Source organism: Anabas testudineus, chromosome 3, assembly GCF_900324465.2.
Source record: "Anabas testudineus chromosome 3, fAnaTes1.2, whole genome shotgun sequence".
Classification (NCBI taxonomy): domain Eukaryota; kingdom Metazoa; phylum Chordata; class Actinopteri; order Anabantiformes; family Anabantidae; genus Anabas; species Anabas testudineus.
Window position 1 is genome coordinate 12,528,155 of NC_046612.1, and position 14,621 is coordinate 12,542,775.

The 14,621-nt window shown below is 39.2% G+C and overlaps 2 protein-coding genes, 1 long non-coding RNA gene and 2 other non-coding genes across 7 annotated transcripts; 2 read left to right on the top strand and 3 right to left on the bottom strand.

The window, feature by feature from the left end:
• The first annotated feature begins 497 nt into the window (after window positions 1-497).
• Window positions 498-3,233, top strand: gpalpp1 (GPALPP motifs containing 1). The gene is made up of 7 exons (XM_026377983.1): window positions 498-713; window positions 822-948; window positions 1,081-1,176; window positions 1,289-1,547; window positions 1,802-1,966; window positions 2,085-2,186; window positions 2,287-3,233. Exons 1-7 carry the CDS (start codon window positions 629-631, stop codon window positions 2,503-2,505), a joined length of 1,053 nt encoding a protein of 350 aa, XP_026233768.1. The 5' UTR covers window positions 498-628; the 3' UTR covers window positions 2,506-3,233.
• Window positions 3,234-3,448: 215 nt separating this feature from the next.
• gtf2f2a (general transcription factor IIF, polypeptide 2a) lies at window positions 3,449-8,611 on the top strand. Of its 2 annotated transcripts, XM_026377984.1 has the most exons (9): window positions 3,449-3,584; window positions 4,331-4,404; window positions 4,642-4,666; window positions 4,757-4,895; window positions 6,024-6,083; window positions 6,590-6,671; window positions 7,059-7,158; window positions 7,379-7,522; window positions 7,786-8,611. In XM_026377984.1, exons 1-9 carry the CDS (start codon window positions 3,519-3,521, stop codon window positions 7,906-7,908), a joined length of 813 nt encoding a protein of 270 aa, XP_026233769.1. In that variant the 5' UTR covers window positions 3,449-3,518; the 3' UTR covers window positions 7,909-8,611. The 2 variants fall into 2 exon arrangements, with proteins under 2 accessions (XP_026233769.1, XP_026233770.1); XM_026377985.1 differs by lacking the exon at window positions 6,024-6,083.
• Window positions 8,612-8,976: 365 nt separating this feature from the next.
• On the bottom strand, window positions 8,977-10,732 carry LOC113174207. 2 transcript variants are annotated; one of them, XR_003299891.1, is made up of 4 exons: window positions 10,616-10,732; window positions 9,949-10,127; window positions 9,534-9,621; window positions 8,977-9,156 (listed from the first exon to the last, which is right to left on the bottom strand). It is a non-coding gene; the product is annotated as an uncharacterized LOC113174207 (long non-coding RNA). The 2 variants fall into 2 exon arrangements; XR_003299892.1 differs by having other exon boundaries at window positions 9,939-10,127.
• Window positions 9,364-9,495, bottom strand: LOC113147666. The gene has a single exon (XR_003297385.1). It is a non-coding gene; the product is annotated as a small nucleolar RNA SNORA31 (small nucleolar RNA).
• LOC113147657 lies at window positions 9,752-9,887 on the bottom strand. Its single transcript, XR_003297377.1, has one exon. It is a non-coding gene; the product is annotated as a small nucleolar RNA SNORA31 (small nucleolar RNA).
• Window positions 10,733-14,621: the final 3,889 nt, after the last annotated feature.

Genomic DNA, 14,621 nt, shown 5'->3' on the forward strand with positions numbered 1-14,621 from the left:
AGATTTGTATCCTGTGACCTCTTTAGGACTCCACAGGCTGGAAACCACTGGCATTAACAAACTGACCGTGTATTGATTAGATACATCTAGCTTAATCTATGGCAGCTATGAAATTGTTTAAAAAGTTGCACATTAATGCACACATAACATTTCATCTGCAGTGCATACTGTTTCTACAAAATAGTTTTTTTCCTTTTGATACTTCTGCTGAGAATACTTTTACAGTATTGTTTTGAATGTAGGACTGAAACTTTACTTAAAGGGTGAGTGCCTTTTCAACCATTAGTTACAGAAACAAGATGTTGTAGTGTTCTACTCACACTTCAAATTACATCGTGTCTATTTTATGTATTCATCTGAACGTACAAAGTGAAGGCTTCACTCCACACAGTGTGTAATAGTTGCTACCTTTTCGTGTATTTTATCTTGAAACTCAACGACTTACTTCCTGTTGTGGTGCGGTGTCTTCACACAGCTTGACAGACGAAACGGACGCTTCAGTGTTTACTTCCTGTGTGAAAGGTCAACTCGTCCTAATGAGGTTTCTCTCGTTAATGGGGAAGATTTCTGACTTTAATAGAAATTGATGACACAAAGCGACTGAGTTAGTAACTCACAAGGGTCAAATATGTCGTCTGATAAACCCATCGGACCCGCCCTGCCCCCAATGTTCAGTCAGGAAAGCGATGAAGAGTCTGATACTGAACAAGGGTGTAAGTATAAGACAAATCCTTTGTTGGACCGTCCACCACCATCGATTCAGACGAATCAGGTGACTTTTTTTAAACGGTAGTTAGCTGTTTACTTCTCTTAACCTGCAGTCGCTGGCCCCGCTTTGCCTCCGGGTTATAAACGGGCAGAACCGTCGAGCTCGTCGGATGACAGTGAGCAGGAGGTGTCGGTGAAAAGAGCTAAGACAAGGCACACAGCTGGAGACGGACCTGCAGGGTAGGCTTATAAGCTGCAATGAGTTGAGATTTTAAAGGTCAATTTATAATTTACTCATGCTGTATGGAACAGTTATTATCAGGAAGTGGGTTCAGAGAATGTGTCAACAAACTGTGTGCCTTTTCTGTGCAGAGACCCACATGATGATGATGATGATGATGATGATGATGGTTTCTTTGGACCAGCTCTTCCACCAGGATTTAAAAAGCAACAAAGTTCACCAGAAAGGTATGCAAGCAAACTGTGTAATGTATTTCAGAAGGTGAAAGTGATTATTTGACACTGTCAGTGTGGATAAATGGGGAATTATGGAAGCTGTAAGTTCATAGTTTTCCCTCAGGCCACCTGTGCTGGGACCAGCCTTGCCACCTGGGTTTCGCAGAGCCGCATACAGTAACGATGACGACAATGACAGTGAAGGTGGAGAGGGTTTCCCAGGGCCTGCCCTACCACCGGGATACCAGGCGGAGTCCTCCAGCAGCGAGGGAGAGGATGAGGATGTGATAGGACCCATGCCGGCCAAAGGGCCTGTTCAAGACTCCGTGGCTCTGGACTTTGAGCGCAGAGCACGGAGGATGAAAGAGAAGCTGACAGGACAAGTGAGTGCTCAAGCTGTGTTTTCACTTTACAATCTGGAGCTTACAGTTACTTACAGATTAATCACTCACCAAGAAAAATAAAAATGTAAGCATTGTTACCTTACCATGTCCCAATATAAGCATGCAGACACAGTAACAACGTGAAGGATAAATACAGTATCTCATACTTGGGTGTCCTTTGGTGTTACTTTCTTATGCCAGTTTTCTTCCTCTGCTGTCTGACTCTGTTCCTGTGTGTATTTCTGTGTGAACAGGAAACTCCTGAGGTTCTGACCAGAGAAACATGGATGACAGAGCTCCCACCAGAACTGCAGCACATTGGCTTGGGGGCTCGAACTTTCAAGAAGAGGTCTGGCCCAGAGAACAAAGATCGGTCCATTTGGACGGATACTCCAGCAGACAGAGAGCGCAAGGCCAGGGTAGTTAATGAAAAATAACTCATGTTTATGTTTATTGTTAGTCATTCTCATCAAACATTCTGTAACCTATATTCTGTATTGCTTCTCCATTTTTTATGCATCTGTTCCTGACTAATAGGAACGCCTTGAGGGAAAGAGAAAGAATGAGGGGGAGAAAGACAGTGTGCCACAGATGTCCCAGAAGGATGTGGAAATGGCAGAGAAAGTGTCTAAGTATAATGTAAGTGTTCTTACCTTATCACGTTCCGATTTATGAGTAATGTCAGAAGTGACTAAAATGAATAACGTAAGGAACTTCTGTGCCCTCTCTCTGTTACCAGGACTCTAAACGTGCCGAGTCTCTGATGAGTTTGCACGCAAAGAAAATGAAGGAAAAAGCAAAGGATAAGGATGACAAACCAGCGGAGAGGAGACCATTCGATCGTGATGCAGACCTACAGGTCAATCGCTTCGATGATGCTCAGAAGCAGCGTCTGCTGAAGAAGTCTCAGGAACTGAACACGCGGTTCTCCCACAGCAGGGACCGAATGTTCCTGTAACTAATTCTCAATATGTAAAAAATTTATTCAAATACACACACCTGCAGTTACAGTCTCTCGGGTAAAACTTTATTACAGAGTTTGTATTTTGTACTGTGTTTTTACATATACTTGTGTTCAACAAAGGGAGAATTAAATTTTATTTTGGTCTATGACATGAACTAAACACTTTTCGGCATGGTAGAGACAAGGCATGTTCTTTCATGGGATTTCGTGCCACAAGCTGGCAGAAGTAGTAAGTAGCCTGTGGAGCTTGCATTTATTCAAGATACAATCTATTGGGGCTAATGATATAAAGACAAATATTGAAATAAAGAAAATAATTTTCCCTCATTAATATATAATTACATTTCATGTTATCTTTTGACACTTGAGAAAATCATCTATTAAATGTAATTCAGTTGACATTCTTGTATTATTTTCATCTGGTAAAGGCTAAAAAGTATACTAGGAAAAGTTAGACTTAGTCAGACAAAATGTTTAAACCTGACTGCCAACCGGAGCCATCTGTCAATGTCTCAACCCCTGAGACTAATAATACCCATTGTAAAATTGTGAATGATTTATTTCTTTGTTTAAAACATTTTTGTACAAGTAGTTCTTAAGTGTATTAATGCTTCATCCATCCTATGTAGATTTTCATGTGTCCACAGTGTATAATTGTTTTTGAAATGTTTTATTTTTGCAAAAAGATGATTACACTTTGAATATTGCTGAATCTGTTATTGTGGAGTCTCAGTCTGCACCACCAGTAGCTAGCTGCGTCAGCTCAGAATTGACAAAAACATACACAGACTATTTTAGTTATTTGACCTGATTTGTTAGTTTTTATGCTTGAAACCTGAATATATGCTGCTGTTAGCAACTTCAAGCCTTCTTGCGTTTTAAAACCGCTCTGCTCACACTGCTTGAAGGAGGGACCATATTATGGGCCTTCAGAGTCGCCGTAGTTCATTTTACACATGCGTGTTATCTATTTTTATCAATAAGCTAATTGTAGCATCATTTTAAACATGACGGAGAAAGCAGAGGTAGATTTAACTGGTGCCAAGCAGAACACGGGTGTGTGGCTTGTAAAGGTGAGTGTATACCCGTTTTAATAATAGTTCTTGCGATACAGGATACATTTGCAGTTCAAACACCTCTAAGGCTAACAGTAATGTAGCTTAGCTCCTGCTACGGTTCTGAAACAGTGCTATGCTAATTAACTAGCTAGCGCTAACTGTTAGCTAGTTAAGGTAAACCAGTCTCAACTAACGTTACTCAGTATAAAATAATTTTTAATGGATAAACAGAACCAATTGAAACATAACGTAAACCCAGTGATTTAGCTTAAATCAATCGGTAGGGAATTTAGCCGGCAGACAGAAACTAGGCAGGTGCAGTCTGGAGAAAGACGATGGGATTGTTTTGAACTCTACTTCTCGCTAATTCGGTAATAACTGTTTAGTGTTAACTGCAACGGTGAAAGAAATGCATTTCCCAATTGAGTAATTTATGACTGTATGCAAAGGTTTGGCATGTCGAAAAACATTATTTGTTGCCAGTTAAGATTCAATTTCACCCTGACTTCACTAAGATCTTTTGAAGGTGCGGGCATAGCATGTTTTAGATCCATCCAAAAGTTTACCGTCAGTGGTGTCTGAGTCCTTAAAGGATGTCAACTATCATGTAGGAGAAGGACTAGAAACAAAAGTATAGGTCACGGGTGATATTGATATATAATGAAAATATGTATCTAGAATGTGTTGATATTTATTTATATCTTTGTTAAGGTGTGGAAGCAGCCTTAATAACATAAACAAATCTACGTTTCTTCATGCAGGTGCCCAAGTATCTCTCTCAGCAATGGGCAAAAGCAACTGGAAGAGGCGAAGTGGGGAAAATCCGAATCTGCAAGTATGTGCACCTGAATAAAATAAAAAACACACCATGTTTAAGTTTTTTTTAAGCCTCTGTGTTTAAGGAAAATCAAGTGATCAGTAAAGAAACCTATATTTGGGAGGGGGAGAGAGAAAATGCAAATAAAATGTATGCTTAGCAGTATTTTGTTGTTATAGTATTACTAATGCATTTACCTTGTTATTCATCCTAATAAAACAATTCTAAGCTTTGTCTTTTTACATTTTTTCCCAGGAAAGGAACCCAAGGAAAACCAGAGGTAAGTGATCTGGGTATTAAACATAGGATGATGATGGTGGCAAAGAAAGGGGCTGAAAACTTTAAGTGTGGACGATACTACTCTTTACAGGTATCTTTCACGTTAAATGAAGAGCTGACTGTGATTGAGGGAATAGAAGACAAGACAGTATCTGCGCCTCGCGAGCACCCATTCACCATGCAGTCAGTTGGAGGACAGATGTTGGCGGTCTTCACTGAAACTTCATCAGGTGAGTTTCTGTTTTTTCAATCAAGAGGATGCCAAGTGTGTGCTTTGAACGCCTCTTCTGCAAAACGGGGCACATAAAAATCCATAAATTTTATTTTTAGTTTGTTCAGGTGGTGGAGGAGCTCCTGCTACTGTTTGTACATCTTCCACAGTTCTTCTCTTTCTCGTCCTGCTTGTCTCTGTGTTTTGTGAACTGGCATGTTGAGTGTTGGGTTGTCCTTAGTTTTAACAGAAGGCATACAGTGACTTTAGAAAGTATTCAAACCCTTTTTTGCTCTTGATACTTTCTGAATCCACTGTATAAGACATGTACTGCATTCAGTGGATGCAAGTAAACATGCAACAGGAAATGGAAGAAAGCTGTTATGTTGGAAAATTGTCTTCTTCCACGCTGATCTGTGTTTCTGTCTGTGATATCAGGCACAGTGGTCCCATTTGGAATATCAACACAAATCATTGCTGAATTTGGAGTTGATGCAGTTTATTGCATGAGGTTTTTCTGATTTGATTTGCATTTCACCAGCCTTTTCTGCACTCTGAATGTCATGTAGGTGCTTTGCTGCTATGGGTGGTGGTGAGCTTGTGCTACTGTGCTTACTTTGGGACACAGTCTTTCTGTAGGGCTGAACAGTGAAAATATTTTAACCACAGTCACACAAGTATGACTTAATGTGAACTTTCCTTTTTGACAGAGAACTGTCAGGCAACTGCTAAAAAGGTGGAAATATTAAGACTTCAGTTTATCAGATTGAGTAGATTAATAGAAACAGACGAGACGAAAAGAAATACAGTAGTTATTGCTGCTCTGTAGATTTTTAGAAATTGCACTTAAGTAAGCGAGAGAAAGGTACAGCGTTACTTGCTTTGTTTTTATGTAAAAGTTTTGTTTCATTTTTTGTTTTTGCAGCACTTTATCAGTTGTGTATTTGTGGTGGGACACTGTGCTCGCTTGTTGTAAGGGCATGCTTGCTTTGCTCACGCGTATGCGAGTACCCGTGTGACATAACACTCAGAATATCTGTGTGAAACGCTTTGTGTGCGACTAAACCCTGGGTGTTCGATCCCCTCCTTCCTCCGTCTTCCTTGCCCTATATTTTCATGTTTACCATCCCTCCCTCCCTTCCTGTAGGCCAGTCAGAAGAGAGATCTGATGGCAGCAGCTCAGGTTCGGGGGCGGGGGCAGGTCCAGGTGAGTCCTCCGTGTTGCCAGCGAGTGACAGAGTTGTTCTACTGGGAATCAGACATGAGTGTTTCTTTTCTAATAATTCCGTTTGCAGTATTGCAGTTGCACATAAATTACAGGACACACTGGCCTGATGCAGTGCTTGATTTTGCAGTGAATCTGAATAATTGACATGAAACATCTGGAGGACGGAAATGTGATGAGACTGGGTTGAAATGACATTTGAGCACAGTGCTACTTGCTTATGGTGATGGTTGTAATGGCAGTCTAGTTATGACATGGTGTTGGAAAAGAGATTTGATTCAAAAACTTCATGAAGCAAACTCTTGTCTCTGCTGTGAATTTATTTCTCAAAACACACTGCCCCAATTTTCAGTAGTGTGTGCACTTTAATCCCTTCTTTCTTAAACTCAACCAACCTTTCACCATTCTTTTTTTAAGCAGTAAACATTCACTGAAAATGCATTGCAACACTTGGAGGCTTTAATAAAATCTTCCCTTTTTTTTTTCAGATAAAATTGCCTTGGAGGGAGTGGTAGTGCAGAGAGCGGAGTGCAGACCTGCTGTTAGTGAAAGCTATATGAGGCTGAAGAAGTAGGTATATTGAAATTGGGCTATGAACAAGTTTTGCATGTTAAGAACCTGACCCTGCATTTATGTATTACGACCAAAATGTCATGTGTTCTATGCAAAAAAAAAAAAAAAAGCAAGTATTGATGTCTGCCACGTCTTTGCATTTGATTTAGTCCACTTGACTAACGTGATTTTATAATATGAGTTTATAATATGAGTATCCAGAGATATATTGTACCAGCCCTATCAAGAAATAAGCAACATAGTGTTGAGTTATTCTGTTATATTGCTTTTAATCATACTAGTGCTTCTAGGTTTTTAGGTTAATCCCCTAGATGACACATGTTGTGTATGGTACTTGACCTTATTATTTAATTAATTCAATTAATGAATTATTGCGTCTTACAGGTTACAAATTGAAGAGTCTTCCAAACCAGTCAGGCTTTCACAACAATTGGAAAAAGCAGTTACCAGCAACTATAAACCTGTGGCCAACCATGCTAACAATGTAAGACATTTTTCTTTCATTAATCTACTTGTGTTACACAATGTGTTACTGCTAAGCGTATTCATATTCTTGTTAATGAACCTGTGATTCAAGCTAATTCCTTTTCTTTTCACATTTTTGTACGTACCATTTGTAAAAATAACTGCATTCTTTAGAAAAGCATTGGCATTGCTGTTTTGGATCAGTAATACCTGACCTGTCTGTGCTCTTCTTGCTGCAGCTAGAGTATGAGCGGAAAAAGAAGGAGGAAGGCAAGAGGGCAAGAGCTGACAAACAGCAGGTGTTGGACATGTTGTTTTCTGCTTTTGAGAAGCACCAGTACTACAACATCAAAGACCTGGTGGATATCACCAAACAGCCTGTGGTAAGACTAGAAGGCAACACGAGGGTTTTAGCTATAAGACTGTACGCCGATTGATTTTAAACAAAAAAAGTATTATTTTGACATTTAGTCAATAGCAGAAATTTAGATTAATACTTTTTGTACAGTTATCTTGTATCTAAACTCAATGATATTTTGCTTTTCCTGATTATGCAGCCTTTTCTTGTGAAAACTGCTGACATACATTGTTCATGCAACTTTGATCTCATATATATATATATATATTTTTGTTGTTGTTCTCCCAGAGTTACTTGAAGGAAATCCTGCACGATATTGGCATCTACAATGTGAAGGGGACACACAAGAATACCTGGGAGCTCAAACCAGAGTACCGACATTACCAAGGCGAAGAAAAGACTGACAAATAGTTTCCGGCCCTCTCAATTCTCCAGGACCTCTTCGTTTGATGGGGATCCCTCCCAGACGAGGCCACAGAGTTTGCGTCTTACATTAGGGCTCAAACATGGATGGTGAGGTCAAGAAAAGGTTGCGTTTTACAAGGAAAGGTTGGATCTTCTTATTTTTTTAGGAGATAAAAACAAGGGGCAGTGGGACAGTTTGAGGTTTTATGCTCATGTCTTTTCCTGATGTGGTTTCTGTAATAACTCCAGCAAATCCTCAAGGTTAAAGCCCCCAGTATTAGAATCAGTCGTCTATTCAGAAACAGGACAGTGTTTTATGATACATTTACGAACTCTGGTTCCTGGCATTGGATTACTTTTAATATTTTGAATCTAGTTTATCCAGAGGTCAAGGGTTTCATGTTTAAAGGACAAAATGTAAGAGGAAGGTTATGAAAAGCAACAGCTTGCACCATTTAACTGAATTATTCTGAGGAAGTTTCTTTATCTAGATGTAGAATTTTACTTTAATAAATACAGTGCTCTTGTGAATTAATCCGGTTTTTCCTCATGATGGCAGACAATTTCAGCCTGAACTGGTGTTTTTGATTTGATGGCCAGCAGCATTGCTGTGTTTAACATGTACTCAAATTAGCCCTTCTTCCTCTTTTTAGATTGTTTTATATTTGACTTATGCAATAAATGTTTCTCTAGAAAATTTTCAACCTTACCTTGTACAGTATCTCATTTATCAAGTTTGATCCCATATTGCTCTGTAATGGTTACCCACACAAAGCAATGTCTAAATGACTCTTCTCAGCCACATTTTACATTTAATTTTGGTTAACCATTTCATGACTACAATGACTCATACGTTACTAATCTAAACTACTTTCTGGTTTTAAGTAGGACATCTTAAATACAGTTTGTATTCAAATCTCAGGAAAGTTCTGTTAGTGAAACTATTCATGTCACTGTTTACACTAATTTATAATGTCTAATTATGTATCAAGTTAAAATGTTAAAAAAAAACAAGCTTGCAAAATGGTCATTTATTTCTTTGACGACAAAATTTTCAGCTTAAGACATTGCATGCACAGTATGCAGACTGCTTTAATGTAAAGTAAATGCTGCCAGCAAATACAAATCGAGTTATATGTATGACAATATAACTACATATAGAACATTTATTTAATAGCAAGTTTGTTTGAACTAACAAAGAAGAAAATGTTCCACTGATCAAATCTTCATCGGGTGTTTGCAGCATCTTATTACCTGCAAGGAAACAAATACCATTAAGTTGCAACACAAGTGCCCCAGAAATACCTTGTAGAAAGTAGTCACACCTACCCATCAATGTGCAACAAATTCCCAAATAAATGCTCTTAGAACAAAATTACTATGTTTTGATAAAAATATATTAAGAAAATTATTGATGTACTGCTTATGTAAGGCCTGATTACAAGAATCTGACCTTGGAAAATATGTATTCCTTAATTCAATCTGTGCTGCTAGAGAAAGTAGCAGTCAGAAAGCGCAAGGAAATTCAGTTTAGCATCTCTATGCAAACCCAGAAGCCAATGAAGCATGCTTCAGGTCTATCAGTGGATGCAAAATGAAGCATATCCCAACTTGAGAAATAATGCACTCACCTGCAAAGTATCTGTTCAGACAAGACTGCTCAAGAGTTTGTTACAGCTGATACAGTTTGATTCATCTCCCCAAGCTTAAGTCATGACACTGGTAACAGAAAAACAACACAGAACATCAAGGCCATTTCCAGAACATCTAGTGTTTCATGTTTAGAGACAAGAACTGATCCAACATGAAGACATTCACATGATTGTGATCTACAAGTTTAACATTTTACATTTATCCTCCCCTATTCAATCCGAGACGCCACGGGAAAGAGGCGAGCAGAAAGCGCGGGGACATTTAATATTGCATCTGAAATATTAAAACCTGGGATACCTCACATCAGAGGAATCAGGCTGTCAAAGATGCATCTTGTGACCTGGACAACAGGCTTAAAAAGTTAAAGATCCAAGTATACAAACCTTTACATACATTTTCACACAGTAACTTGAGGCAGATGGCAGCTGTGATGTTGGAGCTCCTGTTTCATACTAGTTTTCTCCAGTAATTATATTGTGGTGTTAACAGCAGCACCATCTTCACTGGGACGTCCAAAGAGAGACATCATCCGCCACCTGGCTCATACAGAGGTTCACCAAATGGCACATGAGCTGTAAGAGGGATCATAAGGAGTCATTTACCCGTGTTGTCTCTGAAAAGCATATAATGGTAAATCTATCATATGACAAAGCAGCTAAACTGTTAGGTGAAGACAGCAGATCAATAAACACACTGGACATCTCCCAGCTCCGGACTAGTGTGTGAACAGTACAATCAGTGCCAGATCACAGGTTAGCAAGAGGAAGGTGGGTTAGCAATGTCGTTAGCATGTCCGCTGCTTAGCTAACTCTACACTCGTGTGTCCGTCCTACTTTATTACTCTGTGTAACCATTATCCTTCCTCTAAATAGACAGTAAGCACGGACTAACTTTGCAAAACCGGTATCTGCTGAAATCACCGATAGTAAACTGCTTTAGCCTGAGATTCAATGACACTAGCTAACTTCCACGTGTCTGTAGTTAGCTCGGCTAAATGACGAAACGCTAAAACCTCAGTTTCTCCTAACGCTGCTTTGTAGTTGATATAATAATTACTTACAACAAACCGTGTATGTAGCCATGACTGAGCCGCTGAGGATGTTCTGTGATCTATAATGAGGACGAGTCTCCATGACTCGTACCTCTGCTTCGTGCTGCCGCTGAAAGGACTCGAACGCATCAGCTCCCACATTAAATAGGTTGTGGCTCATTGTCGCCCCCTTCAGGACGAAGACTGTAGGCTCCTGGAGTCCCAAGAACATTAAGTAGAAATGAGGTCGTTTATTGAAACATTTGTGGGAAAAAGTCTGAATTGCATGGTCTGATATAAGGTTTTGTTTTTGTAGACGAGGATCAGGGAGTTCGGGGAAGCAGGTGCTGTTGAGTTGACCACTTTGTAGGCAAAAGTTCTCTAGGAGAAAGTTGTGTCTGGACGTGACGCCTCAAAGTGTCGGTGTGATGCATGAAAATCCAGTGTTAAAACAGTTCAAGTGAGCAAATGTGTCCTGTTTTATTGTTGGTGTTTGTTTGTGGTGGTGTAGCAAAAATAATGAAAAGCAAATGAATAACGAGTTTAAAAAAAAAAAAAAAGTCCATCAGTGGTACATCTGATGCAGGGTAATAAATAAATAAATAAAGACGCAGACACGCATGTGCACGACGCGCGCACCCGCCTCCTGCTCCATCAGTCTGTGAGTTGACTGAAGACGAGCAGCAATTTTTAATTGGACTCTTCCTGTGGATTTGAGTGAAGGTACCACCAGCCAAGACCTAAGAACAGGTAACTTTAGGCTTAATTGTCTCCATCCTACCATGATGTGAGAGCACTCTTACATGTATTTACTATGCACACAAAGACCTGATGGTCAACACTAACTCGGTCCTCATTGTCTCAGACAACAAACAGCAATTAAATCTGTTTTCTATTAGTTGAACTGAAAACTAACAGTTAAGGCAACGCTTGAAAGAATGTGTGTCTAATTCAGTTGAACATTTTGCTCAGTCCTCCAGGCTGAAGACAGAGAAGCAACAGCCCCAGCGATGTTCAGAGCAGTGTTTGGAAACAGGAGAGAGGGAGGAAGAAAACACGGAGACAAAAGTCAGAGACACCCAGGTAAGAACTGCTGTGATAAGAAGTCAATATCGTATGTTTGTCTTCCTCCGATGATGCCTCATCACAGCTTTAACAGCACATGGGATGTGCTTTTTGTCCCTGATCACGCATATCTTTCTCTATTTCTCTCATGTTGAACACATCAGATCTTGCGATATTTGATGGCAATATTCAGGTTCTCTCCTCTTGGGTGATTTAAGTAAAGCCATTTCAATTAGCCTAATTCAGCAGTGTGTTCTGTCCTTCACACAATGTCCCGCTGCTTGCATTTAAAGTGTGTCAGGCAAAGTTAGAGTGGGTTAGGCAAACATCTTGACCTATTAAAAACATCCAGAATCTCGCAGGAGTGGGTTATCACTGAACGAGGATCCGTGTGATGCACTTGATAGAAACATGTTGTGTTTTGCTGTGAACAAGCTCGACCCTTTGTGAAATGTAAAAAAAATCTGCTGAGCAGCTGGAACATTTTGTGTTGAAATGAAGCTGTTTGTAGTTTTCACAGGATGAACTTGTCAAATGCTGCAGCACAGAGGAGACTTCATACTGTGCTGAGGAGATAGATGAACATAAGTAGAGCTCAATATTAGAGCAACCATGTTGCTCATTAATATTTTAAAATGTGCTGCTCTGGGTAGCAAGTACAGAGAGCAAGACAGAAAACTGTGTCAGTCTCATTAAAATGATATACAATAAAATAATGCTTAGATTTGAAATTTATCACTTCCTCTTGAAAGCCGATCATTAAAAGTTCTGAAGCAAGGATTCCTCTACACATGTAGAAATGATATAACACAATATTGTGTGAATGTGTATTATTGGGTAGGGGCCCTCTGAGTCCTTGTTTTGCTCCTGGCAATAATAGCAAAACACATTAATTTAAAGAAGTGGATGGCAAAATTACACCACAGAGAAAGCTTCTGCAATGTCTAAGAGATTATTGCCACTCACTTCTGTAAGTGGCAATAATCTCTTTGTAATCACCTGACTTTGTGAGTTCTTGTGCATTAATGTTTGATCGAGCTTCCTGGCAGCAATAATGGCCTGAAAATAATTGGAATAATGAATTGAAATATAAGTGTAGCCTCTTTATTGATTGTGATCCCATTCCCTTAAATAGATGTCCTGGCTTTGCCAACTTTCCATTATCTCATTTTCCAATATGCCTCCAAGACAAGATATGTTTGCTATGTTGCAGCACTATATGAGGCACATCTTTGCTGTTCTATCTGCGATATGTTACAGCTACGCCGAGCCACGTTTCTGTCGAATGGGCCCTGCCTTTTTAACTACTGTGTGCCAAAGCCTTCTAAATTGCTTCTCTCTTTTCTCAACACGCCCGTATTTTCCATGTAGGTGGTGAGGGTTATGCCCCCAGCACCTTGCAGAGGGATAGCGGAGGGCGTGCCACACACTCCCAGGAGCGTGACAGTGGCTACACTGAAAACCCAGTAAAACTGATGAGGTTGACCAAGGGTGTGTCCATTTCTTTACCGTCCTCCCCTCTTCTCCCTCGCCAGACAAATGTGGTTCCCTCTCACTCGTGCATGAAGTTCCCAGGTGGGTTAAACAGAAATAGTGAGAATAATAAAAAAAAAAAAAACAAAAGCACAGTCTCGATAGGAACAACTGAGCATGACGAGCTGTGTGTCAGTGACTGTTTGCACAAACAGGAGAAGGCTCTGATGGGTTTGCTTTGATTAACAGAGAGCTTCTGTGCGTTCAGCTGTTCCATACATGTGACAGTAAATACAAGAGCATACAAGACTGTGCCCCCAGGACCCAAAAACGTGACAGCTTGTCAGAGTAAATTATTGAACGATATAACTTAAAGCAAAAAAACCCAATTAGATAGGCTGACTTTTAAGATATCACATTCATTGTGATATATGGCAATTGATTTCAACTCAGGGTTGAACATTTTTTCACCACATGTAAAATATATCAGGTTTCTCAAAACAACATATTCACATATGATGCTTTCACTTAAGGGAGGATTAGAATGTCATTGGAGTGGATGCCCATTTCATTTCCTCTTTGCTGCCCTCTCTATGTTTCATGTTGATCTCTTAATTTAAGCATGGAATAAGCTCAGAATGACAAAAAAGGCTCAATGAAAAAATAAATTACCTAGTTACACAACATCTACTCCCCTCCCTCAATAAAAAAGATAGAATAGTATGCAAATCAAAGCAGCCTTCTAGCATCACACTCTAAACTAATGTTAATAAAACATTCAACTTAATTAAATTACAGAGTGTAGGCAGACTTAAATAATGGACTTAAATATGGCATCTTGTCCATTTAAAAAGTTAGTCAAATTTTTCCAGTAGTTTTATCTTGGATTTTATTATTGTTTATGAATATTTGTTAATTATATCAATTTTATATATATGTTTTTGTATACCTGTGATAATAATAATATATCTATAGTAGTATATATAGTATAATAGAAATAGTAATATTGTGTTATTCATTAAAGTAAAACACTAATGAGTCCATTGTTTAACAAAGTATTTTAATCAAATTATTGGTGCTTCTAAAATGTAATTACTAACCTTTTTTAATACAAAATCACCTGTCTCACCTGAAATGAAGCACTAGGTGGCAGTGTCCTGCAGCAAGTCCAGCCATTCAGAAAAAGGTGTTCTTACATTTCACTGCACGCAGCACCGTTCGTGAATGAACATGACATGGAAAATTACAGCAAGTAAATACATATCATGTCATGCCCTTCATTTTCTTAGTGGTCACGCAAAATCAAATTTTAACACAGTTTTAGCACAGTCGTTTTGTCGGAGTCTATTTGTATACGTGATACAAACACACAATAACCTTGAACAATAAATATTCTGCACATTTCCGTGTTCAAAAACATCCCATCGTTGTGAATGATCTTGCGTTCTAAAGAATCTGTGCTTCCAAGAATACGGTTCTTGCATAAATTGAGACACAC